The sequence below is a fragment of the Hirundo rustica genome, chromosome 12, assembly GCF_015227805.2.
Source record: "Hirundo rustica isolate bHirRus1 chromosome 12, bHirRus1.pri.v3, whole genome shotgun sequence".
In the NCBI taxonomy this organism is placed as follows: domain Eukaryota; kingdom Metazoa; phylum Chordata; class Aves; order Passeriformes; family Hirundinidae; genus Hirundo; species Hirundo rustica.
This window is the reverse complement of record NC_053461.1, coordinates 14,868,399-14,895,286: the sequence shown is the minus strand read 5'-3', so window position 1 is coordinate 14,895,286 and position 26,888 is coordinate 14,868,399. Positions and strand designations below refer to the sequence as shown.

The 26,888-nt window shown below is 46.0% G+C and overlaps 1 protein-coding gene across 27 annotated transcripts in view; it reads left to right on the top strand.

The window, feature by feature from the left end:
- Window positions 1-26,888, top strand: part of MAGI1 (membrane associated guanylate kinase, WW and PDZ domain containing 1) — a 335,096-nt gene that overhangs the window by 25,992 nt on the left and 282,216 nt on the right. Inside the window, exon 1 of one of the 27 annotated variants that reach the window (XM_040076064.2) lies at window positions 19,532-19,747. The exons of the other annotated variants lie outside the window; for them this stretch is intronic. Within the exon in view, the coding sequence (XP_039931998.1) occupies window positions 19,639-19,747 (109 nt within the window). The 5' untranslated portion in view covers window positions 19,532-19,638. Of the gene's footprint in view, window positions 1-19,531; window positions 19,748-26,888 lie in introns of those variants that run through there. 27 annotated transcript variants of the gene reach the window in all.

The following is a 26,888-nucleotide window of genomic DNA, read 5'->3' as shown; positions in this document are numbered from 1 at the left end:
CACCAGAGCCAGGTCAATGCAGAGGCTCAAGAATTAACATAGAAAATGCCTGGGGTTTGCAGCAGTGAAGTATTTTTACCTGTGTGTCAAGGGGGTCTGTGAGACTCCTCACATCCACAGCTCACAGTGCTCCTATCATCACGTAGCCTCAGGGAGTGGCAGGGCTATTTGCATTGATAAGGAAATGTTAGCTTGTATCACATGGAAATGTGTTATAGTTTTTATGCACACACAGACACACAGAGGTACATGTGAAATCTCTGTCCTGTTCCTCGGGAACCAGCTTTGTTTTGTTGTGCTGGATGAGGGAAATGTTTGTCAAACTGAAGGTAGCTGTCCCCAAAGCAATAAAAGAAGGTTCAACATACACAGCTGCTCTGAGTGTAATAAATTGTGTCTCAGGGCTGCAGGTGTGTAGCAGTACCTGGGGTTTGGTTTGGGTATTTTTTTGGTTTGATCCAGTTTCTTCACTAGATCTTTAAAATGAATGCGCGTACTCGTCAATGTGCAATGCTTTTTGTAAGTACATGCTCTGGAGGGAAGATGAAGGTGTCTTACAGAATCTAGGTTTGTCCTTTCATGTTGCAGAGGCAATTTAAAAGGTCTGGAGGGCTGCCCCAAGGACAGCACCCATCACCTGGGGAAAACTGAGTTATCACGTGGGAGCTGGGCACCTCAATCAAATGCATTCCTGGTAAATCTGTGCGAAGAAGAGAGATTACCTACTTTAAATGGCAGCAGGCTTTGGTTTGGAGAAGGCTAATTACCATTTGGAAGATAGGATAAATATATGTATCATTTTATCCACTGAAATCTCTGTAGTCTTCCTAATTTTTCTGCTGTGTAAGCACAGCTGAATCTTAGGGAAAATGCTTGTTGAATGGGGGTAGTCTGGTATCTCAGCTCCTGGTTGGCCAGAGGAGGTGCAAAATCCTTCCTGGACAGAGACATTTGGGAATGTTACCCCAGAAATACGTAGTGCTGATTTTTCTGAAGTCGTAACATCATGACAAAATTTTGCCAAAGTTTTTTTCCTAGTGCCTTTACCAAAACCCATTAGTGAAGAAAAACGATCAACCAGCCTTTTCCTAAATACATAAGTGATGGTCTTCCAGCAGAGCTTCCATGTGCAGCAGTCTTCAAAGTTTTATTTTGGTGCCCCATCAGCATCACATGGTCCTGGCTCAGAGCAGGTGTTGGTATTGCCAGTCCCTCCCCAGCTCAGGAAGTGTTTGTTATTTGGAAATTTCTGTTATGTTTTCAAAACATTTTTGAAATGTTTTGTTATTAGAAATCTTATTTGACTCCTTGTGAATTAGAAATTTCGCTACAGAACTTTTCACCAGGTCTGCATTTTTTCTTCTCTTTGCAATCCTTCTTCCCCTCGCTGCATTTTCTGTGTTGCCAAACTGGATTCTCACAAGGTGGTATTCATCCATCTCACCCTGAGGACTGTACTGGGTTAGGCTGGGCACCTGCCAGCACTGGAGATAGCTGGGTTAGGCCCAGCAATCCATTGCAATTTGCATACTGACGGAGGTGGGGCACTGTCTCTCGTTTAATCTTGTGAAGTGAAATAATTATTTTCCCACCCAGTGACCTGACATGGCTTTATAATTAATTTTTGTAATTGGTGGAACACATACTTTCTAATGATACCAGTCAGTTGTCTGCCAGGACACCGTGATGTATTTACTGCCAGATTGCTGCCCTTGACTAAAATCAACAGTTCTACTCTTTGAGCACTGGATGATCCATGACTCTGTGTCAGAGCAGTGTTTAATTGACTTGCAGAGTTTACTCAGAAGTTGTTGGCTAGCCTTGTAAACACCACTTCTCTGAAAAATCACTTATGGTAGCTGGCAAGCTCGGTATAAATTTTGTGTGATATATTTTTTTTAACGTTTGCAGGTGTTTCTTTGCCTGCTTCCCAGGGGAAAGTCATGTTCTTGTAGTGTTTGTGAAGCAGGGTTCTTTCTGCTGTGGGGCACTGTTATGTGCAGGAAGGACTGTTGATGGAGTAAAGAGTCTGTAAGTATGTATATATTTGTATTTTACATCTCCATCTCTGCCAAGCAGAGATGCTTCTGGTGCCAAGAGCTGCTGTGGGGTCACCAGTAGCTCCTCAGGGCAATGTTTACCTCTGCTGTGGGCATAAAAGAGCTGAGCAGAGTGTGGTCATCGTTGAGATGGGCATGAGAAATTAGCACTGATTTGCTGGATAAGGATTACTTTTCCAACAGTTCAAATCTGATAGGGATGAAAAGTTGATTTCCTGAGGTGATTTCCAGGTTTTCTGCTTTGTTGGGAGCTTCTGTTCAAAACTGTTCTTATTTCTAGTATTCATTATCTTTCCCAAGAGGGAAACCACTTTGTGTTTAGCAAAAGGGTGAGGCAGAATCACCTTTGATGAAAATATTGGTTCAAAGCCATTTCATTACAAATCAGTGCAAGTTCCAGCAGCACTTCGGCATTTTGCTTGCAAATGTCAGCAGACAGCCTGAGTGATGTGCACAAACCACTGGAATCAGGCTACAAAAGTGCTTAAATAAGAAAATATTACCTTCTAGGTGAGGACCTTGTGTGGTGGGAAGTAAGTGAAGATGATAAAGCTGCAGGGTCTCCTGGCACAGATGGTATTTTACAATGTGAGAATCTTTTTACAATCCCCAATCTTTTGGGGACTGGGCCCGCATGTACGAGGTCACAGGTCTGTGGTGGCTAGAGATGTCCCTTTCCAGGCCACCAGGTCCATGGGAAGACAAAGGGAGCATGTTCTGGGATGTCAATTTGTCCACATCAATGGGTCAGGCCATTCTGCAGGGTGGGAATTGGTTGCAGGTTGACTTTAGGGGATGTTTCGTCTTACTGTTGTCCCACTGAGCTTGAGTGGGATCTTACACCATCCTGAGTCCTGTGGGAAGCTGTGTGGGTCTGGTTCTGTGCCCAACCAGCCCTGTATTAATTCCAAGGTTTATTTGAGCATTCTGTGCAGACAGCGAGAGACCACAGTTCCTAGGCTGTGGTGGAGGGAGGCTCCAGTCGAAGGGGTGTGTTTGTGTTTTTGCGTTTCCCAGGTTTTGTGGCTGTAAACACCTTCCTGCTGTGTCCAGACTGAGGTGTCTCACAGGGATGGGACTGAGGGAGGCCTTGGGAAAGGCCCGTGCAGACATGACTGTGAGAGCTGTCATTCATGCCCCGCTCTGAGCCGTCCCGAGTCGTTCCCTGTTCCCTCCTGCTCCGAGCAGGAAAGGGGGCCGGGGACTGAGCGGGCATTGCCCCCAGGCAGTGAGTTTGGGGCTTGCCATGTTAGGGGGCTGAGGAAGAGGGGTTTATGTGCTCCCCCTCGGGTGGGATCCTCTCCCACGCTGGCCCTTGTGTTCTCCCAGCGCCGGAGTTTGCTGCCCTGGCCAGACCTGCTCTTACACTCCCCTGTGTGCTGAGCTGCGTTCCCCGCCTGCTCTGCACCTTGCTTGTGTGTGTGGCCGCACAAACATTTGACACCTCACAAACAGCGAGAGGAATGGGTCAGACAGAGCCGGGACTGCTGCTTCCACCCCCCCCAGGGGCAATTTCGGTGTCGAAGCACATCAGACTGCCACCAAAGGGAAGAGGAACAGAGCTGAGAGCTCAAATATTGGCCAATGATACACCACCAGAATGAGGAAATGTACTGACTGATGAGGCTGACTGTGGGAAAATTAGCTGCTATTTCAGATTTCAAGGTGGGAGGAAATTCTTACTTTACCTAGTGTTAATTTGTAAATTGTAACCACATGAGTGTGACTGGTGCAGTTCAGGAATGGCATATACAACGCTCTTGATGGATGCTGTGCGTTTCATTTCAACCACATTACCTGCCTTGGGCTGGTTTTTAACATACGCTTTTTGAGGTGAAATTTTTTTCTGGAGGTCTCTTTAATTTTGGGTGGCCTGCATGGATTGTAGCAACCCAGCACAGTAGGGATGAGTAATGGGAGAGACAGTGTTATTTCTGAATTTCCTTGTCTTTGAAGACTGAGGTTGGATACTTTGTTCTTCTGGCTGAAGTGGAAGCCTACGGTTTAATTTTTCTTGAATATGTGTATGTATTTCAAGTCTGCGCTTTCCCATAAGTGGTTTGTTGGGCTTTTAGAGGTTTTATTTCTTTTAAAAAAATAAAATGAAAATTTTGAGGCATCTTTTAGACTCCAGTTGCTTTCGAAATCTCACTGGGGGGAATGGGTTGAAGAAGAGCTGTGGTGCTACATAACGTGGGAACCTCATCTCAGTTGTATGTTCAGGGTAGCTTTTGCTCCAGCAAAGTGCTCTGCTCCAGTGGTCTGACAGAAACTCAACAATGACAGCTATTTTACTGTCAAGTAAATGTAAAATACAAACAGTTTTTGTGCAAGGGGTCCCCAGTAATGCCAGTCACTCCAAACCTTGCTTTTTTGGAGAATGCTTGGTCCAGGCAAGAAGACTTTACCGAGCAGATGGAGCCCACCTTCTGTTGAGACAGGGCTCTGCTTTGGGTGCTTTGGGAGCAGCTGCAAAGTGCTTGTTGGAAAATTGGAGCAGTTTTCCTATAGACTAATGCAAAAATGTAGAAAATGGACATGTGAGGTGCCTGCAGCAAGAGAGTGCAGGGGATGAGATGTCTCTGTGTGTCTGGTGTCTGGGCAGAAATGCTGGGAGGTGAATCTTGTTCTCACCTTTTTTTGAGGTGCTTCAATTCTCTCCCACATTCATTGCTCTTTACCCCATCCCACTCCTAAAAAGACACAGAAATGCAAGACCATCACACCAGCATCTGTTTGATTATTGCCCGGGCATCTGTGTCACGCTTGAGGAACCTTACTCTGAGCTGAACATGTTTGTATAAACTCTCACGGCTTTGGGACCAACTGCCTGCTCCTGCCACACAATCTCAGCCATTCTGCATCTGCCCTTGCCTTGTGTCAGGAGAGCTCCTTTTGAATTAAATTATATTGAAGGGGGTTGTTTCATTTTGTGTGACAGCTCTTAAATGGGAAATTTCCTTTTCCCCTTTGCTTTTTTTAACACTTCATAGTTACGGTCCTGCTCATCTGGCAACTTCAGCTAAGGCTGCCCAGGACTTTCTGCATCTCAGTGGGGAAGTTGAATTTTTTGAGAGTCAGTTTTGGGAGAGATGAACCTGTTGGTTTGCAGTCCCCAACCTCTTGGAAATGTCTTAATTGCCAAGATTTAAGGAAGGATCTGTGGGAAGAAGCTTCTTACAGATAGTGATTTTGTTTATGGTTTTGCTGCAGTTACATGGCCTTTGATTTTTTTCTATTAAGGAATGAAACTGAATAAAATTTAGTTATATTTCCTTGGCATTTCCTCTGCAACAGTTCATTTATTATATATAAGTGCAGTGTTATGTATTCCAGGTAATTTATATAATTACTGTGTCATTAAGTGTGTCTAGTTAGAATCAACAAAATTAGAAAATGTGAAATTTGAGTGTCTGCAGTAGTGGTTGCCTGGTTATGTTATATCCTGGATGGGATTCCCATGTGAGATCCTTCCTTTCTCTTTTTTTTTGTGTGTGTGAACCTTTAACACCAGCATGAGTTGCATTAACACTAAATGATTAAACAGGAAAAATATTTCATTGGAATGACATATATGTAAAACATGCCTTCTTTAGTGATGTTATTAGAATATTTAATGTTTTCATTTCCTGGCCTCTGGGAATTTAGCTATGCAGCTTTAACATTGCCTTCCAAAGGAAACAGGGAATGGTTTCCCCCTTGTTAATTCACAGAGCTGCTTGCCACGGGGTGTTACTGAGGGCCAAAATTCAATGTCTGAGACGATGCCAATAATTAAATATACATGAACTGTTGGAGCAACTGAGATTAAGGCAAAAATCCACCCAAAACAAACCCCAGACCTCTGAAAGTAAGAATATTGGATGGGATATGTCTTCATGCTTCAGGATATGAATCAATTTTAAGTTTGGATTTGGGAAGAAGGAGGTTTTTCTGAAGCACATCAGGAGGAATTGCTGTCACTGCTCCACCCTGTGTTCTGTGCCTCCTCTGCTCCAGCCAGGATGCTCTCCCTGCCAGCAGAGATGTTTAGCATGAAACATCAGAGCATCAAAGATTTGTAACAGAGAAGGGATATATTAAAAAACGTTTGTTTCCACACTGTGTCTGGAGCTGTTTGCAGCTCCATCCTGGGTGCTGCTGTCATACCAAGACCTGCTTGGTCAATTGTTGGAACCTAATAATCTTTCAGGTCTGTTCCAGCTCAGGTCTTTCTATGATTCTATGATTGCTATCCATCTGTGTTCTCTTGTCCTAGGCCATGCTTTCCACCTAGCCAAAAAGATGTTATTAGGGACTGCAGGGGGATATCTGTTCCTGGGTGGGAAACTCTGCTGAACTGTTTAAAAAATAATAATCTGAAATATTTAAAATATCATTGTCCGTATGGGTTTTATGTGGCCATCAGTCATCGTACTGCTGTGCTTCTGCGTGAAGTCACTGCACTGGGAATATTTCTCAGTGTTTTCAGCCAAGGATTATCAGGCAGCCCATGGATGTCCTGAATTCTCCCACACTTCCCTATCAGCAGTTGTCCAAGACTTGATGGGTCTTCTTTAGTTTATAAAGATTGGAAACATTGTCAAGCCGGGCTTTCCTGAGGTTTGAACATTCTTTTTGACTGTGTTTTCTTTGGAGTTTCTTGTTCCATTAGATTATAAAAACTTGCTGGAAGAAAGAGGTTTGAATTCCAGCTGGCACAAAAGAAAAAAAAAAAGAAGACAAACCAAGAATTGTGATTTTTTTGTTACTTTCTTCCAGGATCTTCCCCAGGTACTGTACTGTTCTTGGTTTTAGAAAACAGTATTTTTCTGCAGGGGTTAGAATTGGTTCATTCAGCCTTCAGGCATTTCTTTGCTCCATAGTGATTTTTATCAGTTCCAGCCTGAGAGCACAGTGCCCTTTTCCTTGTGAAAAAATGTGAAGCTGTAGAGGGAGGGGAAGGAAAAAAAGAGCAACAATGTTATTTCCTCTCTTAAGTCATCAGCTACAGAGTAGGTACCAATGGCATTTTAATAGATGAGGTTTTCCCCATCCAATATTGTGATAGAAATTCATTCTGTGGAGGATCAGAGAAGTTGGGAAATAAAACCCCAAAAAAGAAACAATAAAATATTGATTTGTGCTGGGAAGAAGGGGAAGGGCAAAATGTGTAAATGGGATAGTTAAATATTCAGTGATATAATGGGGTCCTGTCAACCTTATGTAAGAACTCTTGGATCCTAACAAAATAATTCAGAAATGCTGGGTATAAACCAGCTGCTCTTGTCCAGCCAAATTGTAGTCACAGGTTTTTTAGATGCTTGCTTGATTGTACATTCAGTTTTTCTATTTGTTTTTAGAAAAGGGTTTGACTGATATGGGATTGATCTCAGGAAATTAAGGTGACACATCAGTTTTGGGGCAACAATTTGCCTTTCTATGTGGGTGCTTTGCTTCTGTGGAGAGTAATAGATCAGGCTTCAACATCTGAGCAATTGCCTGAGTTTATTACTTAGCTGTGCTGGTTTCTGTGTGTGAAATCTCCATTTTCCCACAGATTCAGCTTGTGGAGGCAGCTTTGGGGAAAGGAATTACTTCAGAGCTTTGAAGAAACAAAAGTGCAACTTTAACAAATTTCATCTTGGCCAAAAGCATTTAATACCAAGAATATTGTAAATGCTTTCTGCTGGAATTACTCCCTCTGGGCTGCTAATCTGGGAGCAATTCAGCCGTTTGCTTCTGACCTTACCCCCTTCCTGGAGAGCCGAGCGCTTTGCTCATGAGAGTGCACGACAAGGGAAGGAGGGGCTGGCAGAGCTGTTGTTTTCCAAAGGAAATGAAGTAATGTCACTTCTGCTTGGAATTACAGCCTCTGCAACGTCTTCAGAAAAGGTGACACTCCTCAGAAAGGAAAAACAGCTGATGAGAGGTCCTTGAAGGTGCCTTGGACGTTTGCATGCTTTCTTCTCTGCCAGCAGTGCAGGCTGGCTGTGGCTTTAGTGAGTTGGTACTTGGTAATTTCATCGCTGTTTGCCTTCCGATGGATGGCAAATGCATCCCTTGGGATTAATTCACCGAGGTTACACCTGCAGGAGCAGGACACAGCCCTGTGAAATCCCCAGGGCGTGGGAAAGATGGCCCTTAGTGTCCCTACCACCTGTGGTGTGTGATGTGGTCCTGCTTTACCTTATCTTGCATAATCTGCATTTTCGTATTATTCTTTGAGAGGATCGTGGTCCTGGCAGAGAGGAGCTCAGGCTGCACACCCAGGCACCTGCATGGGGCTCTTGGATGGGTTCCCACCTGCAGGGCCCTGTTGTTTCTGCACTGTTTAAAGTCCTGAGAGTGTTTAAAAGCCTTTCAGCCTCGGCAGCGATGTGCAGACCATGCCGAAGCCAAGACTGGCCTCCTGCAAATGGCAGCTTTGGGAGCTCTCCGGAGTTTTTGGTATTTGCAGCAGGTCCTTGCTTCTGCTGCAGCAATGTGCTCCTTGGGACTCTTCTGGAGGCTGGGACTCACTGGGGAGAGCTTTTGTTCTGCTGGAGATGACCACACTGCTGTGCCCCCAGCCGATTTAAGTGATCAGCTGCCTTTCGTTGTTGTTATTTTCTCCTTTTTCTTCCCCCATATGGAAGGTTTCAGTGCTAGTGGAGCAAAGCGGTTTTATGTACTTGTTTTTTGGAACTAATAAAAACTTCCAATATTCTTCTCCTGAGCCCACGGCAGCCAGGCAGCGTGGTGCAGCTCCTGGAAGGGGCTGAGTGTGTGGTGGTGCATCTGGGATGCTGGAGTTTGGATGTTTGGATCTCTAAGCCCTCAATTTCCTCCTGTTCCACCAGGTGTAATTTGCATTTTCAACAAGTCCTTGGCCTTTAGATGCAAAGCCTTTGCACACCCCGTGACCCGTGCAGGAGGCACCTTCTGCAGCTCATCTCTTGCAAAGGCTCAGGAAAAGTTAACAGAACTGTTTATCCTTTTTTTTTTTTTTCTCAATTTTTTACTTCTTCCTGCCTTTCCTGTTCTTACCCAGTCACTCAGCCTATGGGGGAGAAAAAAAACACAACAGGTTTCCTTGCAATATTGGTTTGAACGTTCTGGAAAACAGGAATCGTGAGTCATCGGTGCTAAATTAATGTTTGTGTGTGAGGCTGAAATGACATGCAAGAGATGGGTCACCTCTGGAGACAGGAAGAGTGTGGTAACATGCTCAGAACTCTCAAGGCTACAGTTCAGCTCTTCCGTTTATAAAATTCTCATTGGGGCGGCTTGTAAACACCTCTGTGTACATTAGTCTCACTCTTCAATTGAAAATCGAGGCTTTCAGCCTGGGAACGGGTTTTAAAAACAAACACCCCTCTTCTGTGGCGCTTCCACTTTTAAAGTTTCTTTACATGTCCTTGGAGCTTGCAGAGATCAGCAGTTTCTGGAGGAATTTGTTCAGCCAGGTTTCTTTTGCAAAGTGTAAACGCAAGCCACGGGGTTGAGATGGACTTCAGGATTTTGAGTCTTGAGGGTCTCGTTCTCACCTACTTGATGTCTTTAGGAAAAATGGGTTTCTCTGCATCTTCTAGGAAGTTTATGCCAGTTGGAAGATTCTGGGGTCTCTTTTGTTTATCCCTTCTTCCTTTGCTAGACCCTGCCTCCCTCAAAGCTAACAGGCTGTTGTAACTGGACATCATCTCCTCCATTCCTGTCACTCAGGCTGAGTGCTCCTTTAATCCTCTGGTTGGTAAAACTGTCTGTGTAAACGTTCTCCTCTGCACACCGTGGAGCCAAAGGAGATTATTCCAGCCAGCCTTAATTGCCTCCCATGACCAGGAGGTCTGTGAGGGTCCTCTACTGATTTCTGCCCAAATGAAGGGGTGTTTTGGCCAAGCAAGGTCTCTTTCACTAATTCAGTTCTTTCTCGATAGCTTTGCTCAGGTACTGTGTACCATTTTGTACTATTTTTAGGCACTGCTGGCTTCGGCTTTCTTTTTTCTTTTTGACAGAACAAAAGTAGAACAATATTTATGCACCATTTGGGTCCATCCTGAGGTGGCTTTTTTTTTTGGGGGGGGGGGGGGATTGTTTTGTTGTTTTGTGGGGCTTTTTTTAGCACTTGATCTTTCTCATTTTGGTAATCAGCATTAACCTGAAAGGTGTGATTTTATCAAGCCCTGGAGTTCTAATTGCTTGATATTGTTTAAGAAGCCAAAAAAAAAAAGCCCCAGAACCCACCTAGGTTAAAAACAAATATCCTAAGTCAGGATGAAATTCCTCCTTCACTGAACTGTGGTTTAGAAAAATATTTCACCGCTACAATTTCTTTCAAGAGCTTGACCTTGGATTGTTAATCTTAAAAATATGCAGTGCAGATGAGGTTTTTCCTTTTTAGAGGAGGAAGAAATGCCATGTTTCTCAAAAGACCTCCCTAGAATTAAGGGAAACAAAGTGAAAACCCAGAGTTGGATGATAAATGGACTACAGACTAATCTAGGAGTTACAAGAATTTCATGCCATCAGAATCAGCTTTATTTTGTTAATTTGCCTTTTTTTTCCCCTTGCTGTCCCATTATTCCTGCTGCAATTTGCTATCCATCAATGTACACATGCTAGTAAGTGCTTTAATTCTGTGTGAGAAGCTGCAGCCTTGGAAATTAAAATGCTCCATATTTAGCCTCTGCTCATATGCAGATTTCAGATACCCAGATTTCATCCAGGCTGCTCAGCTTGGGTGGGCTGAAACCCTCTGCTGAGCATTTGGGACAGTCCAGTTTCTGGTGTCTCAGAAACTGCTGCTGAGGTGCCAGTTTTGTATCTGCTGCCACACTGACCTGTGGTGGGATCAGGCTGGATCCCTTTGGACCAAGAGCTCAGCCCAGCCTCCCAGCAGTGACGGGTGCAGGAGCAGATGGTCACTTGCTCAGGCCATTAAAGGGACAGGAAAACGCCACTTTGGATGCTGGAGCTGGGCTTTGAGGGTTCAGCTGGATTACAGCTGAAACTGCCCGGGCTGCTTTGAGGTGGTGGAGGGGCTGGGCGTGCCACTGGCTGGCCACGTGCAGGGGAGAGTTCTGCATCCAAAACGCAGTTTGTGGTGAGTGGTTTCAACCATCCAGAGAAGACCAGGCAGCTCTTGGTCAGGCCAGGGTGCCCTCCCTGCTTCGCCTCTGGACGCTCGGCTGTTGCTGCACGCTGTTGGCAGCACAAACCCGCTTTCATCTCTCCTACTGCTCCTGTTTTGGTCATCTGCTCTTCCTAAATACACTTTCTGTAATTATATTTTAGCTCCCCAGCTCTGTGGAACGGGCAGCTCTCTTGAAACTGGAGGAGTGAGACGGGGGCTGCCTGCACTCCTGGGAGCAGGGGTGGTGGTGAGCAGGAGGTGTGGGATACCTGTGTGTCTTAAATGGAGAAATGGAGCTGAAAGCAGCCATGAGCAGACTGGCAGGGGGAGGGTGATCAGCAGGAAAAACAAAAGGTTTTGAAGGCAGGGCATGAAATGGAGGAGAGGTGGCTGCCATGGCACGGCTGTGCATTCGGGGGAAGGAAGATGCTGAGTTCCCAGTCCACCCTGGGAGCGAGGTGTGGGGCTGGAGGGACCCAAGGAGAGGTGTGTGGTGCACCTTGGGCAGGGGTGTGAGTAGGGTCTGCAATCCCCAAAGAACTGTCAGCCACATGGGCTTTGAAATGCTCTTCTTGGGGCTGACAAGGAGAGAGGCTTGTTGAGCATATCAGTTTCGGTTTTTAATTAACAACGACATTGGTGGTTACTGTAAGGTGCTTTTTTTCAGGGGGGGCAGTGTTTGTTTAAGGTTCTTGCGATCATGAAAATTGGAGGTGGACTAATTTCTAGAGCATTTAGTCTTCTACTGGCCAGAGCTATGGCAGGAAGCTGGGCTTATCATAGCATTTGTCACTGGCAGTTCCCAGGTTTTACCCTGTTAAACTGCACATCATTTCCATTTACTTCTTACGAAAGGATGAGGAAAATTCTGTGCCTTAATCAAGGAGTTTTATTCTCCTTTTTTTTTTTTTCTTTCTCAGTTTTGAGAACTGTTTTGCAGGACTGAGTTCCTGTGGAAAAATGTGCTGGGTTTTTAGTAGCTTACAAAGCAGAAATAATGTGACACCGGAGTTGCGGTGTGGGACACCAGGGGTGGTTTGATGCTCTTGCCTTTGTGTAAGGATGTCATGGGAATACAGTACCTGATGCCAAGCGCTTGGCTATGAGCAGGTTGATGTATAACAGGGAAGAGTTAATTTCTAATGAAGGGGAAAACCTCGAGGGAAAGGGAAGAGAATTCCTATAACAGAACAAGTGGTAAAATTTCGTCTCTTGCAGAAAACAGGCAACCAATAGAGAGGTAAAGAGGAGAGGTTAAAACCTTGCAGCTGCAATTGGAAAAGCTGTGTTTGTTGGGGAGTCTGAGGTTAGAAGATGTCCTAAAAGAAATAAATGAGAAACAGAAAAAGGAAACCTAAAAAAATATATTTTTCTTCTCATCTAGCTTGTGCCAGATCCCGGTTTGATTTCTGTGTGCACCTGCAGCCCAGTTCAGGCTGAGAAGGATCTGAGTAGGTCTGAAAGGTCTGCTGGAATGGAAACATTAGGAAATTAGAATTTTTATATTTTACAGAATTATTTGGAAGATTGGTTTCAAGTTTTTTAATGCACAAATGCAGATCTGAATATATATGAGGTGTTGCACTGGCAGTTTCACCTTGGAGTGTAACAGGCATCCATGTTTGAAGGTTTTTCTGTGGTTTATTGGGTTTTATTTCCCCTCTACTTAGAGCCCTGTGCAGCCCCTGCCTTTGTTCTCCTGCCTTGCTCACTCATTAATGTTTGCATCTCCAGGTTATAACAAAACAGTCAAGTGCTGTGGTCATTCATCTCTGAAACCTTTAACGAGTTTATTGGGAAAGAACTATAAATATGTATCTTGTACTTCCCTTGTATGGCGAGATGCTTCCTCAGGCCACGAATAATTAGGTTGGCCCACCTAAGCTAATTACAGACTGTCTCACTATTCAAAATACCCTCTGGGTACCGTTGTTAGGACTCTCTTACCAAGTTAATGGCTTCTCTGTAGCCTGAATGCTACATTGGCCTTTGCTACCTTGATCAAAAATGCGCTGTACGGGACCTTTTCCCATACCGATTTGGGAGTTGCTTTCTGCTAAAAGCATCATCTTCCCTCCTCCTTGCAGGATGATATCAGAGGGACAGGGCAAAGCTTGTCCTGATCAGGCTCTGGGGTCCATCCGTCGGCTCAGCAGCGCGACTGTAAATGCTTCTCTGGGAGTCTGTTGAGTGGCAAGGTGGAAGGCAGCAAGTCCTAAGTGTCCCTGGTAAATCTGATTGTTTGTGCTTCTGCCGTGATTACCTTTCAAATCTGTTCAGTGTTGTGTAGCAAACTTAACTCACCCGCTTATCTTCGGGAAAACAAATGTACCAGTTATTGCCGACTAGAAAGTGCGAGCTGAGCTGTGTGTTTTCAGTGGGCTTGCTGTGATTTTGTTTTGACAGATTGAGCTGTGTTTCACTTTGCTTTCATTTTTCACCCTGTCAGAAGAATTTTTAGTGCATTTCTCTTTTCTTTTTTTTTTTCTCCCTTCCCCAGCCTCTTGCTGTCTGTATGGATCAGTGCACTGAAGCAGTGGCTCCCTCTCCTCTGCATTGCTGGTTTGCAGCTTCTCGTGCCACAGAGGCCTGAGCTGAACCTTCCCCGTGGGAAGCTCAGGTCAAACCTTGGCCATCTCAGTGGGCAGCATCTTCTGCCATGGGCAGGAGGTGCAGGAGTGCTGGTAGGGGCAGCTGAGCCTCCAAGTGGGAATGTCTTAGACAGTCTGAAAGTTTTCTTTATTCTTCACTTGAATTGTGCTGTGTTTCCCCTGACCCACCCCGAGGAGCAGCACGCCTTGGGCTGGATCCCCTCCTCTGCTTGGGGTCAGCTGTGCACAGCCCCTCTGCCTGGGTGTGGAGAGGGAGTAGGACAGCTGTTCCCAGCTGCACAGGGTGGTTTGCTGAAGCTGATGTGTGCAAGGGTGTAGGGGTTCACCTTCCACTGCTGCCCTCAGCTGAGTGATGCCCCTTCATGAGCCCCTCAGCAGTCACTGTGTTAATCTCAGGAAGCTTCATGCCCGGCTCTGAAGTGTTGCCACGTTAGAAGAAAGCTGCTGTGTAATAATCAGAACGTGGGAGGCTTCACACCAAGCTCACTTGCATACTGCCAGGCCTAGACTGAGCTGGTGCTGAGAAGTTTAGTGGTGAGTGAGTGACTGACACTGATTGAAGCCAGGGGATGCTGAAATCGGGTTTAACTTTGCCATCTTCATGGCAGCAGTCTCTGAACAGCCTCTGTAACAGAGCCCTGGGAGAATGGGCTGTGATCAGTGATGTAAATCTCCTGGTGATGCTGCAGTCCCTGCCCTGGGGACCCTCTGCTCCAAGGGGAGCAGCACGGGAGCACGAGCTGCTGCCAGCACTGCAGCATGTGTGCTGCTGGAAAATGAATGCCAGATCCCTCCTGCACTGAGGCCACTCTGGGTGTCACAACCACGTTAGACGCATCTTGGCTTGTTCTTTTTATTAGCAAAGGCCTTGTGTTTGTGCAGGGCATGCACATGGAGCTTTCCCTCCCCAGGCTCCGGGTCCCTGCCGTGCTCCCCACAGCATCAGGTGTGGCTGGTTCCCGTGGGTCCGTGCTGGGACTGCCCTGACACCTTGCTCCCATGGCTCTCTCTGCCTTGGGATGTATTTTCCAGGGACCAGATACTGCTGCTCTGCCTGCAAGGAGCTGAAGTGATCGTGATCATGTATCAAATTCTTAAGTACTTTTTTCTTTTTTCTCTTCTGAGCTTGGATTTCTTTTTTTTTGGCCGCAGTTTCCCTTGTTTTATGGGCTGTATGTGCCATTCTTGCCTGTTTAATACTTCATTTCTTGAGAAATTCAGTCGCAATGCAGTGATCAGCAGGTCTGGCTTTATTGTGAAGTCTTCCAAATTCTCTCTCAGTGTCTAGCAGTGTACTTAGTACAAGCAGAGATTTATTTGCATAACTGGTCAAACAGAGGTTAGTGTGAAATAAAATACATGCATGTGCTTCTCTCGGCCTCCCCCGATGTGAGGTCAAGGCTGGCTTATTTTTTCTGAGTCCTCCCATTGTCAGAACCTCTCAGGGATCTGGGCTCTGGTCCACTTGCTGTCAGTAGTAGTTTACTTTGCTTCTCAGTAAATTGTCCAAGTTTGCAAACCTCCCCCAAGGCTATCGTATGACAGTATCCCTCACGTGATGGGTCTGGTAGCAGGGAAAAAAAGAAAAAAATCTACTTTCTTGTAGTCTAAATATACAGCCCTTTCAATTATGTATGAGTGAAGTGCTCAAAGGATGCAAAACCTTTGAAGCTGGCTCAGGTGTCTCTTCTCCCCCAGTTCTCCAGCCTCCCTGGTGCTTTATCATAGTGGTGGGGTGAATTTGCCATTCACTGGACAGAGAGAGAGAGAGAATGATCTGGAGAAACCCAGCCAGGGCTATACTAAGATAACATTTCTGGCTGTGATGGTCCTGGAGGCACAGCCTCTGCCAGGTGGAGTACTCTTTGGGGAAGTACTGCCCTGCACTTGTCCTCTTTTGGGACTCTTCTCGAAGCAATTGCTGCTGCTGTTCCTTGAGACAGAACTGTGGAATGGGAGGACACGTGTTCTGACAGCCTATGGCCGTTCTTCGTGGACAGAATGAAGCCTTGTAGCAAGGCAGTTCAGTGCCTAAGTGACACAACTCTCTGGGTGGCTGTGAGCCAGTTCAGCTTTTACCCCAAGTCCTGATGCTGAGCTGAGCCCAGGCAATTCCCCTCTCAGATATCCCTAAAACTCGGTTCCCAATGTTTGTTACACCTGGATCTGCTGCATGAGGAGCTTTGGGCAGGGCCTGAGGACAGGCTGAAGGGAGCAACTCACCTCCTAGAAGGTGTCTTCCCTTCGAAATATGGATGGTTATTGGCACGTGCCCCTCCTGCCCGTTCTGGTGCTCTCCTGCCTCCGTAAGTAGTAACCAGAACTGTCCTTGAGCAGTGGGGTGATGCAGGAGAAGGAACTTGCCAACTACGTGCAAGGGCCAGCGTTCACATCCTCTGCATCCTCAATGTGTCCACAGCTTTCCATACCCAAATCTCTCTGAGTCATTGTTTGAGAGATTTGCTACTGGAATTCCCTTCCCTGACGCTGGAGAAGGATCGGAGATGAAAGGAAGGTAGTGTTAACAGTGGAAAATGGCTTTTCCACTCCTTCCCTTTGACTGTAGAATGCTTTATTCTGCCTGGAGTCTAGCTACAGGTTACATCTAAAGTGTTTGTTGAAGCTGGAAGTGGTTAGACAGGTGGCTTTAAAGAAATAAAGGCAGCGACTTGAGACAGTGAGATAGGAGACAGTGGCAGCAGGGTTGTAACTGGTTTATTTATTGCAGCCTTGAGAGCAAGAAATATTGCAGGGGACAGAATTCCTGTAATGTTTATATAAGACTGTAAGAAATTGATTACAGCTCAGGTATGTTTTGTTGCATGCTGCTGGGAGGAATCATAAAAGTCACGCAACAAGGTTTTGAGCATCATGTTATTGCCGGTCTGCTCAAAAGCCCCATTTGCCACAATGAAAACCTTTCATTTGTTCTTTTTGCAAATTTCAGCTGTGTTGGCTTCCAGCTTCTGTGAGTTCTGCTTGCAGGATTCAGCTCTTTCAGGCTGCAATCCTCTGGGGGTGAATTGTTTCTTCTACTCTCAGCCATTTAAAACAAACAAACAAAAAGCTCGGGATTTTGCCGAAGTGTTTCCCCACAGATGTGTTTTATTTTAGTGATTACTTGTAAGTTATTATTTGTAATTTGTATAATTTGTCCTCTTCTGTCATACTAAGAGCTTTGGAAAGGCCTTCCTCATGTTCTCCCCAGTTTATCCCACCCAATCCCATTCTCCCACTGAACCAGGCAGGATTTGATGCCCAAGCACATGGTGCCCAGCAGCAGCTCTGGGAGAGGGCAGCTTGTCCTGCAGCCTTCTGCCCTGGTGGGACCAAGCCTTTCACTTGCATCCTTGTCCTAGAGGATGTTGGGGGTCCACAGCAGTGGCTGGACCCCCCCTGACCATCCCCTTCTTGCAGCTTCAGAGCGAGTGTAAGTAATAGATCTTGTAAAGACTCATTTGGGGTTTGGCATTTATGGTGCTTTACAGCCAGAAATTCATCTCTCTTCTCGCTGTCCTTCCACTTGCCCAAGGCAGTGTGTAATAAATCTCAGTGTCTCTGAGCGTCCATAAGCCTCCACTGGTAAATGAAGTTACTTTCACCTGCTTACGTTCTGATATTCTTTCAGGGAATGTGCATTAAATTGTTTTTCAGGTGGCTCTCCTCTAAATAAATGGCATCTCGTGTCCCTTCAGGAACTGCAAGGAGCAGTAGAAGGAAAGCCATAAAAATAAAATGCATGAATTGCTGGTGGCCAGCAAGACTAAAGACTAAAACTGACGATAAAAGTGACACAGGAGCGCTGTCTTCCTGCCTGCCACCTCACAAGGTCCGTGGTCTCTGCAGCCTGAAGGACGGTGTGGAGGAGCAGGCTGGGTTGCTCATGGTGATGCTGAGTGATTTGGGGCAGGGATTTCCTAGCAGTTACCCTGGATTTGAGTTCATCCCTGAAAACACACTACACGCAGTGCCTCGCCTTCGTTTTTGCTGATGACTTGGAGCTGACTGTAGATGCTGGTTTGGCCTTTTCTTGGCAGAGGTTTGTGTGCAGAACAGACAAGGTGGTTTGAGGTTAGCAAGCCCACCTGCTGTTTGAGATGATGATGGAGGGCGTGTGGGGGCTGAGTGTGCTGACAGACTGTTCCAACACAGGTAAAACGGGTTAGATCCAAACTTGTTAGTCAACAGCTGAGTTCATGTGTTGCTGCAGCTGTTCTCAGCACACCCCTGCCCACGTCCTCATGTTACTTCAAGGAGAAAAGTCTGGTAAGCTGGACACAGAATTTCCAGGCTGCACAGAAGCAGCTCTGGAATTGTTAACCTGTTAATTTTAAGACATTGCATTGCTCTGTCACAGGCATCAATGAAAGCAGCACTTGCCACTTATCTCCTGGCATATGCCTATGATTGAGCAGCGGAGAGAGGGATTTAAGTTGTCATTTCTAGCTTCACTGATGATCTGACACTCTCTGAGCAATCATCCCACCAGATCTCAGAAGATGGAAGTGCAAATCCCACTCAGTCTGTTTGAACCAAGAAGGAAAGTCAATGGAAGCATATCTGAAATAGCTGCAACCGCAAGGAGAGGATTAAATAATACGGCCCCCAGACAAAGGGATTCAGTTGTGTTTATTTAGTCATTAAAAGAATGGGGTTGAATGAGAACATGTGTGGCATTGTTTTCAGCACGTCCAGCATTTTGAGGTGTAGTTTTGTGTGAAAATGAGGTGCAGTCTCTGGTTGCAGAATCTTAAATATGATGATACTTTATTTGAAACTTCTCAAGCAATAGAGGAGATGCTTTCAGGAGGGCTGAGATGTTCACAAATGTTTGTCTATGAAGCTGGATTTCATTTGGATACTAGAAAAAGTGCCTTGACATCTTTTATTATTGTTTTAGCTTTTATTATTATCTTACTGTTAGTTGTTTATTTTATTATTATTTTACTGTTAAGTGCTGACTATCTTTGGGCCTTCACTGACTAGAGGGAGTTGTAAGACACTCAGTACATTTGATACTTCCTATGTACAAGATCCAAGCATGGATTTGAGTGCCTGGGTTCTCTGGTAGGGATCTTAATCTATGTAATATAAAGTTAGAACAACAAAATTGGATTCAGATGCTCCCTCTTTTTTTTTTTTTTTTTTTTTTTTTTTTTTTTTTTTGGGTCCCTGTTGCAGTGAATTGCTTGTTTTATCTCATAAAACAAATATGTCTTTGTTGCTCTTTTGGACTGATCTTTCCTTAGCCTGCAGTAGTGGCTCTAGCTATACCCTTCCTTCCCTCTTGATCTTTTTAATTTTTCTCACACCATGCACAGATCTTGAGTTCGGCCTTTTCTGCTGGCTGATGAAATTGTCTTTGCCAGGCCATAGGAGCCTGCTGCCTAGGCAGTGGAGATATACTGATAAACCCTTTGCTTTTGTGTTAGAATTGGTGTTTTGTTTTGATACAGTATGTATCATTTCCCATTTGAAACCGCTGTTATTGTATGCTTGGAAAAACCCTCTTACTTGGCATTGGCAAAGGAAGCAGAGTTTAAAAAGAAAGAGAAGAAAAAAAAAACAAACCAACCACTTTAATTTAATAAGCAGTATTTCAGGGTTCCTTTTGTTACGTGCTACCTTTTGAACTCTGTGAAGCAGCATGCAGATCTAATCCACAATAGCGTCACTGCGTTGGGCTGCACAAGTAAACACTTTAAATGGGAGGAAGCACCTGCGCATCGCTATTGTCTCTCTTCTCCCGTTAGCAAAAGTCTCGGGGCTGACTCTGCTCCAGCCAAAGCCTCCAGGCAGTGGGAATCCATAGGCAGAGAGCAAACCTCCCTGCCCTGTGCTGGAGCCGTGGGAGCACCCTGGGGGACAGCTGGCCATGGAGGGGAGCGTGGGGCTGCGCGTGGACGCCCGCACACGGGGCGGGTACCGGGCACTCGCCCATCGCCTCGGCAGCGTGGGATGCAGGGATCACAGGAGCCAGCAAGGTGGGTCTGGGCTCTGCCTGGGACTGCTGTGGGGCTGGGGAGGCTGAGGAACCTTGTGCTGTCAACATAATTAATGCTCTGGAGTTATCGCTGTCATGCCACTCGTTGGGTCTGTGTAACTGAGCGCTTGACTTGACTGCTTTCCCGTGGAGTTTGTGGTTTTGCACCGTTTTGCACCGTTCCTTATTGAGGAGCTGGTGAAGTGTGTTACTGGCATAGATAGAACCTGTAACAAGTTTACAAGACACAGTTTAAAGCTGAAAAAACTGGTATGAATATAAGAACGCTAAAGGCTAAAATCTCTTTAATTTACCCAAGACAGGTCAGGACTTATCATGACCCAAAAGTATCTGCAAACAGACATGCTGGTATAAAACTTCTTTTGAGCTAGGAAACCAAAACATTTAAAAAGTTCATTGACTTGAAGCTAAATTTGGGTAAATTCAACTTACAAAACACTAGGATGGGTCTTCTGTCTCCATTTCTGCATTAATGTTATGGCCTGTGCCTAGTGAGAAATAGTGGGGAAGCATAGAAATCACAGGAAAAAGTGCTTAGTGTGATATAGGAAATCTTGGTAGAGTAGCATCACTTTGGGATTTTTAGGTTTTCAGGCTCTATGAGACATTTTATGGTGGTGTAGTACCTGGGGAGCTGGAACTACATCTTAATTTACTGAGTGTTCATTTACTGACGTTTGAGATGCCTTTGGTGAGATATTAGTAATTATTTTATTAATCCTTCTAACATCAGTTTCCATTGAGGAGAAATTGTCTTTGTGCCCTCTAGTGGAAAAACTTTTTACTTGAAAGCTTCTAAATTAGGTGAAGTTTTTGCAAAGAAAGGTGGAATGTGTGAGAAAAGACACAGAGGAGCAGAACGAGGCTGGAGAGATGAAGGGTTGCAAGAGGTGGACGTGCTCTGTGCTTCCTCTGCTTCAGTCCTCCCAACACTGTGACGGTGATGAATGCACAGACTTTCAGACAGAGATAATATTAACCAATATTCACATCAGCTGGACCTGGTGAAATTATTCTAGGGATAATTAGGAGAAAAACCCAATCTCAGCAAGCTCTGAACGCTGGTCAATTGTGGGTGATTGCCATCGATGTTCCCCAGGGGGGTGGTGGAGAGGGAAGAGCAAAGCAAAGCCCAGTCCAGACCTTCAAAGGGAGGAGAAGGAAAGACCCAGAAAATGAAAGATCAAGGAATATGACAGTGGTTCCTCAAAAAAGTTGCAGAGCACTTTGTTCACAGCAGAGAGGATGGGATCCAAAAAAAAAGAGTTGATTTAAAAGCAAATAGGCGAATCTGTCCAACTTCCCTCTTTAGTGGGGTAACTCATGAACGTGTGAGAAGGGCTGCTGATGGGATTGAGGCTTAGGAGCAGGATTTGGATCATCTTGGTGAACAGCAAAACCGGCAGGGCAGCAGCGTGATGAGGACTAGGGGAGAGGAGGGTGCAGATGTGGCTCCAAGGGAGCAGGAGCTGGATGACCGAGTGCCAGGGTGGTACTGCCATGGCCGGTCTAAAAAAACCAACACCGTCCTGAGGTTTGAGGAAAAGACTCAAATCTCTCTCTGAGTCATCCTTACTGAAGCTCTGTGCATTAAGGCAGGGCTTGTAATCCCTTCCTGCTGCACCAAGGGGAGCTGGGCAGTGCAGGCAGGAGGAGAATGGGCACGGTTACAAGTCTGGAGATGAACCACAGAGGTGGGAAATGAGCAAATGAGGCTGGAGAGGGAGTGCTGAAGGAGTGGTATTTGGAAATATAAGCCTGAGTGCAGGCAACACATTTTCTGTTGCATAAAAGATTTCTGTAAAAAGGATGATCATTAGCTCTTAGTTCCCACTGGAGAAAAATACCTTGATTTGCCTGAAAAAAATATTCAAGGTGCAGACTGGGGAAGAGTTTCTCACGAGGAGGTAATGAAGCAAGAGCAAAAGAAATTGTGAATCTGCTTGACTGGAGGATTTGCAGAGCAGTTAAAGCAGTGCCTCTTGCTGATGGTGTGATTTCTCCCCTTCTGTTGCCTTCTGTCCATCCACCCGCTACACAGGGTCTATTTCACTCATTAGCCCTCCAAGCTGGACTTTTTATTTCTGTTGCTAGAGCTGGTTTCAGGGGCCAGGGGTCAAAACCAGTAGCAGTGTAGTAGGCTTTTGCATGGCTTTGGGATATAAATTCTGCTCTCAGTGCACTCATGAAAACTTCAAGCACGGGTGTAGATCACAAGAAGCTGCTGCTGTCCCATATATCTTCCCTTCTCTGTTTCTTTCCGGAGCTGCTCATTTGGGATGCTATGAGAGCAACAGATGTGAACGTGATGGAGTCCCCACACCCCGCTCCCATCACTGTCATCCTCTCTTTCCTCGTACTGGACTGTCGTTCTTGTTTATTTTGGTTTGAATTAGAATTGTAAAAACTCTTGCAGCATTGTTTATGTTCTGTGTGTCATGAGTCACTGTTTGTGTTTGCTACCGCTCACGTTGCCGATCCTCTCCCCGTCTCACGCTTGCAGCCACAGTTCCCCTCCCCGTATCCTGGAGCCTCTTCTATTCTGAGTTTACAATGCTCAGCACTCCTGGGAGTGTAGGGAAAAGCAAGCTGTCAGGGAAGATCCAGGATTAGCCTTTTTTTTTTTTTTTTTTTTTTTTTTTTTTTTTTTTTTTTTCTTCTGGCATTTTGTAAGGGTCCTTGTTCAAATCAAAAGATTCCTTGGAGATTCCTTCCCTGAGATCTCTGTGCTCAATTAGTCTTTTATCATATTTCTACCAGGCAGTGAGATCAATACTGGGTTTTCTGGCTTGAGGATTTCAGGAATGAGGGAAAAATCATGTTAAAAAGACCTTTTTTGAAGTTACTGAGATGCTCGTGTGCAATTCCAGCACTTGCCATCACAGTGGAGGTGTTAATTCCCTTCACGTGTGTTGTCACTAGGGTGGAGACTTTGGCATCCGGCACAAGATCATAAGTTTGGACCAACAGGTGCTGGCCACACTGGCCTCTGAGAGGGGCTGTGGGTGCTCTGGGTGGAGGAGGAAGAGACTCTCCATGCCCTCGGTTCCTTGGGTGATGCCTTGTGCTTCTTATTGCTCCTGGTAAAACGCCATCATCGCTAGCCAAGAAAATCCTACAGCTCCGTGTCTGTGAAATCTGAATGGCGATGGCTCGCAAGTCACTCTGTGGATTTATCAAGGAGGGACAGACAATTTCTTTGTGTCAGCTTGATGGAGATTCAGCTAACAGAGCTCTATGTGGGAGAGTTAAGGTTGGGTCCTGAGTCCCAGGTTGTCTAGAAGCTCAGCAAATGTTTGGTTGTGAATCTACTGTAAAATAGCTGCAAGCTTCCCGTGCCTCAATTAGCAGCCTTGATAGAGAGCGGACAGGTTTTCAGGTAAAAAATGTCCATTTTGACTCTTTGAGTGTTCTCAGGTGGCCCACGGAATGTAAATGTTTTACTCTATTTGTAATGCAAAACCTTTTAATTATCTCCAATTCATAAATCCCTAGTTTGGTACTTTGCTGCTTGTAAGAAAACGCTCATCTTTTAGTGGGTAGTAATCAGTGTCAGAGGAAATGGGGAATAGATGGTGTGTTTTAAATGGTGTCAGTTCCAGCAATAGGAATGTATAATTTAAATCACTTTCATTTAATCATCCTTTAAACACTGAATCCAGCCTCTGCTCCTTGTCTCCCAGGAAGCTGACAGCTTTTTAATGCCACTACGGCAACACTTGAAAGTTCCTTAAACTGCTCTAGGCTGTGATGTGGCTCTGTACCACATGTATTGGTGCATCCAGGGCTGGTTCTCTGAACCTGGATGCAGCTGGCTGCAGGGGTTGGGTGGGCTCTGCTTTACCCCCTCCCAGCCCCAGGTTTGGAAGTCTCAACTGTTTTACCTTTTTAGGGAGCTGTAGCATCTGTTCTAAGTGCCACAGCAAATGTAACAGCTGCTGAGGGTGGGATTATGGATCTGGGGTCTGTGTGTAACAGCTAAACATATTCTAGCAATTCAGCAGGTTGAAAAATAAACCGGATCAAGCTGTGTTCACAATGCTCTGGATCTGTGTGGTGGGGATGTCTCCTGATGGAGTGAAACTGTGCCTGGCTCAGCCTGAGTTCCAGTGCCTGGAAGTGTGAGGCTTTGACCTCATGCATTTCAGCAAGGAAACAGGGCAATGTGGGATGCAGCAGGTCCTGATCCTGCCTGGGGAGCAGAGCAGCAGTGCCCTCGGTGCTTGTGGGACCAGTCGTGACCGTTGTGCGTGGGACTGGTGACTGGTGACAAGACACTTGCTATTCACTTCCGTGACAACGTGCATGACTTCAACCTGCACACGTATATGCTGATATAAATACATGTGCACATAGATAAGGAAGACTGCAGGCACTTTTAAAAAGCAGCTGAGAAGCCCTGTTTGGGATCATGTGGGATTCTGGCCCCTGGCTGCCTCCTCTCTGCCTGCTCCCTCCTTCCTGCCCTCATGGGCAGTCTGGCTGCAGATAAAATAATTTAATGCAATTCTTGCTCCCAGCAACTGGTTGATGGCATTAATGGGTTGAGTGGAATGTCACCCATAAAAAAGGACATCTGGGCTGCTGGGGAGTGAGCCCCACAGCAGGGGTTAGGAGCAAAGGGTCAGTGAGTTGGGAATCGGTCACCTCTATTTGCGATTGCCCGTTGAGATGGCATTGGAGCTGACTGACCATCCACGTGGGCAATAGGGCAATAGGTAGCTTTTGTTGTGCCTGGCGGCCAAATGGCATAGCCTTAAATTAGAAGCTGCCACTTCTGCTTAGAATGAGACTTGCTCTTCCCTGCGTGTCTGAAAATGGGAGCGTTCCGAGCCCGCTGCGCTCCGCGGAGCGCGCACCGCATTTGCAGAGGAGCCCATTAGTGCTTGGAGGTCGAGAGCAGCGGGAAGGAACAGCTTAATGAGGCAGGGCGAGGAGTTGACGTGAGGACACGGAGTGCTCGCAGGACACGGGGACACGGAGCGCTCGGAGCCACCTTCTGCTCTGGGGAGAATCCGGCTGTCGCTGGAGGAGCGGCAAACTCGGGGAGCGGGCGGCTGTCGCCCAGGGGAGGAGGAGGATGTTTCCAAACCACCTCTCCCAGAGCGTCCTGAAGCACTGGAGGTAGTTCAAATGTGGATCAGGAGATGTGGAAGAGCTTTGGTCCTTCCCTGCCCGCAGCCACCTATTGAATCAGCCACAGAGAGGGAGGAGATGCTGCTGACCTCGTTTCCCTGGGGCCCAGGGGTCTCTCAGGGTAGGAGGGTGGCAAGTTCAGCCTGAGCTGTGGAAGGGATTCTGCTCCCGTGTGATAGCCCAGGAAATGAGTGGGAGAGCAGCAAATGGGTGTCAGCCTTGGTCTGAGTCCAACACAGCCCCATGGCAGGGTGCTGGCTTCACTCAGCCTGCACCTGCTTGGAGCATGGGCAGAACTGGCTTCCAAAAAAAACCCTTCAAACACACAGGCTCAGCACCAGCCCTGGTGTGGGCTGGCCTGGGGCTCCCCTGTGCTGGGATTCCTTCCTGGCAGTGCTGCCATGCCACATCTCTCCCCACACCAAAGCCATCCTTGATGGGGACAGATGGTGGGGATGAAGAGACCTCTGTGACCCTCTCTGGTGCCCTGGGAATGACCCATGTCCATCAGAGCACATCCCAGGTTTCTGTCTTGAGGGACCCGCTAGAGGTGTGGTGGAAAAATCTGGTGGAGGAGTGCAGGGGGTTATTTTTTATTAGTATTGCTTAATTTTAGCAGAGCTTCCCTTCCTGGAGCAGCTCAGAGCCGGCAGGTGCCACCAGGCTGTGCTGCGTTGGCTTTCAGTGGCAGTTTCATCTCAAAAATTGGGGGAATTATTGGGTTTGGGGGAGAAGATCTTACACAGGGGAACATGAAGCCTTTTGTCTGTGCCTTTAGAGCTCTCCGTGTTGTATTTAATTTTTAATTTTATTATTTGAAAGATAGAGTACTCTGTAGTGACAGGAGGAACTAAAGGTATAATTGGGAGTTTGTTCTCTTCGTGTCACCTTGCTTCACATCGTTGAAGGAGTGGTAAAAAGCACATAATTTCCTTGAATTTATTCACAGCTCAGAATTACTCACAGCATAAATTTCTGGGGGAGAAAACCCAAGCAAACAACTTAGATGTTAATGCAATTTGTGAGATAAGCTCAAAAAAAAAAAAAAAAAAAAAAAAAAAAAGGCATTTAGCTTACTTAGTGCCCACTCCCCCTGAGATTTAAAGCGAGAGTAACTGTTGAAGGGTTCTTTGCTCTAGGATTTTTCCAGTTTTGTGATATAAAGGCTCATTTTTCTTGTTTCCTGGGCAAAAAGATGATCTAAAAGCCTTTTCCTTAATAAAAAGTGCATGTTTCCTCTTTATCGCATGACTCCAGGAGCTGAGCTTTTTTAGGAAAGCCATCAGATATGTGCGAAAATCATCAGTGTTGGCAGCATTGAAGTTGTTGAGGACAAGTTCAGTGCTGTGTTTGCTCAGAACTGAGTGTGTTGGGACCAGGGAGGTTGCAGCAGTCTGGCGTGCTGAGCAGCCTGGCTGTTTGAAAGCTCCTGCTACAAGCGCCTGCGATTGTATTTTGAAGTTTATTTTCTGCTGCGCTTGATAAAACTTTGTTCACTGCACTGTTCGACTTTAAAAGGCAAAAATCCTGGAGAAGTTCAAGTAGCTTCTTCAGGGAAATGTGGATTTTGCTCTTGGCAAGCTGTTGATGTCCAAGCGCTGCAAGTGGAGGTGTGCTGTGCGCCTTTGGTGTTCCAGGGTCTTGGAGATCCCTCATTTCCCTGTCTCCAGTGACATGTGACTGTCCAGTTGTGTCTTGAGCTGTACGGTGGCTCCAAGAGCAAGTCCTTGTGCAGGAGGAGGCCAAAGCCGTTCTGATGGTGGCTGGTGTGGCCTCTCAGGCTGCCTTTCTGGGTGTTTGTACAGGAAGACCAAGTTTCAGCTGAACGTCTTCGAGGTTATGATTTTGTGAGCTGGACATTGATGTCTCCCTGCTTCATGGTAAAGCATAAGGCTGCCAGGTCCTTTCCTGTTATCATGCTCAGCATCACTTCCCAGCTGTGCTCTGTGGTGACAGTGACCCCTGGGGAAGGTGTGTAGCTCCTG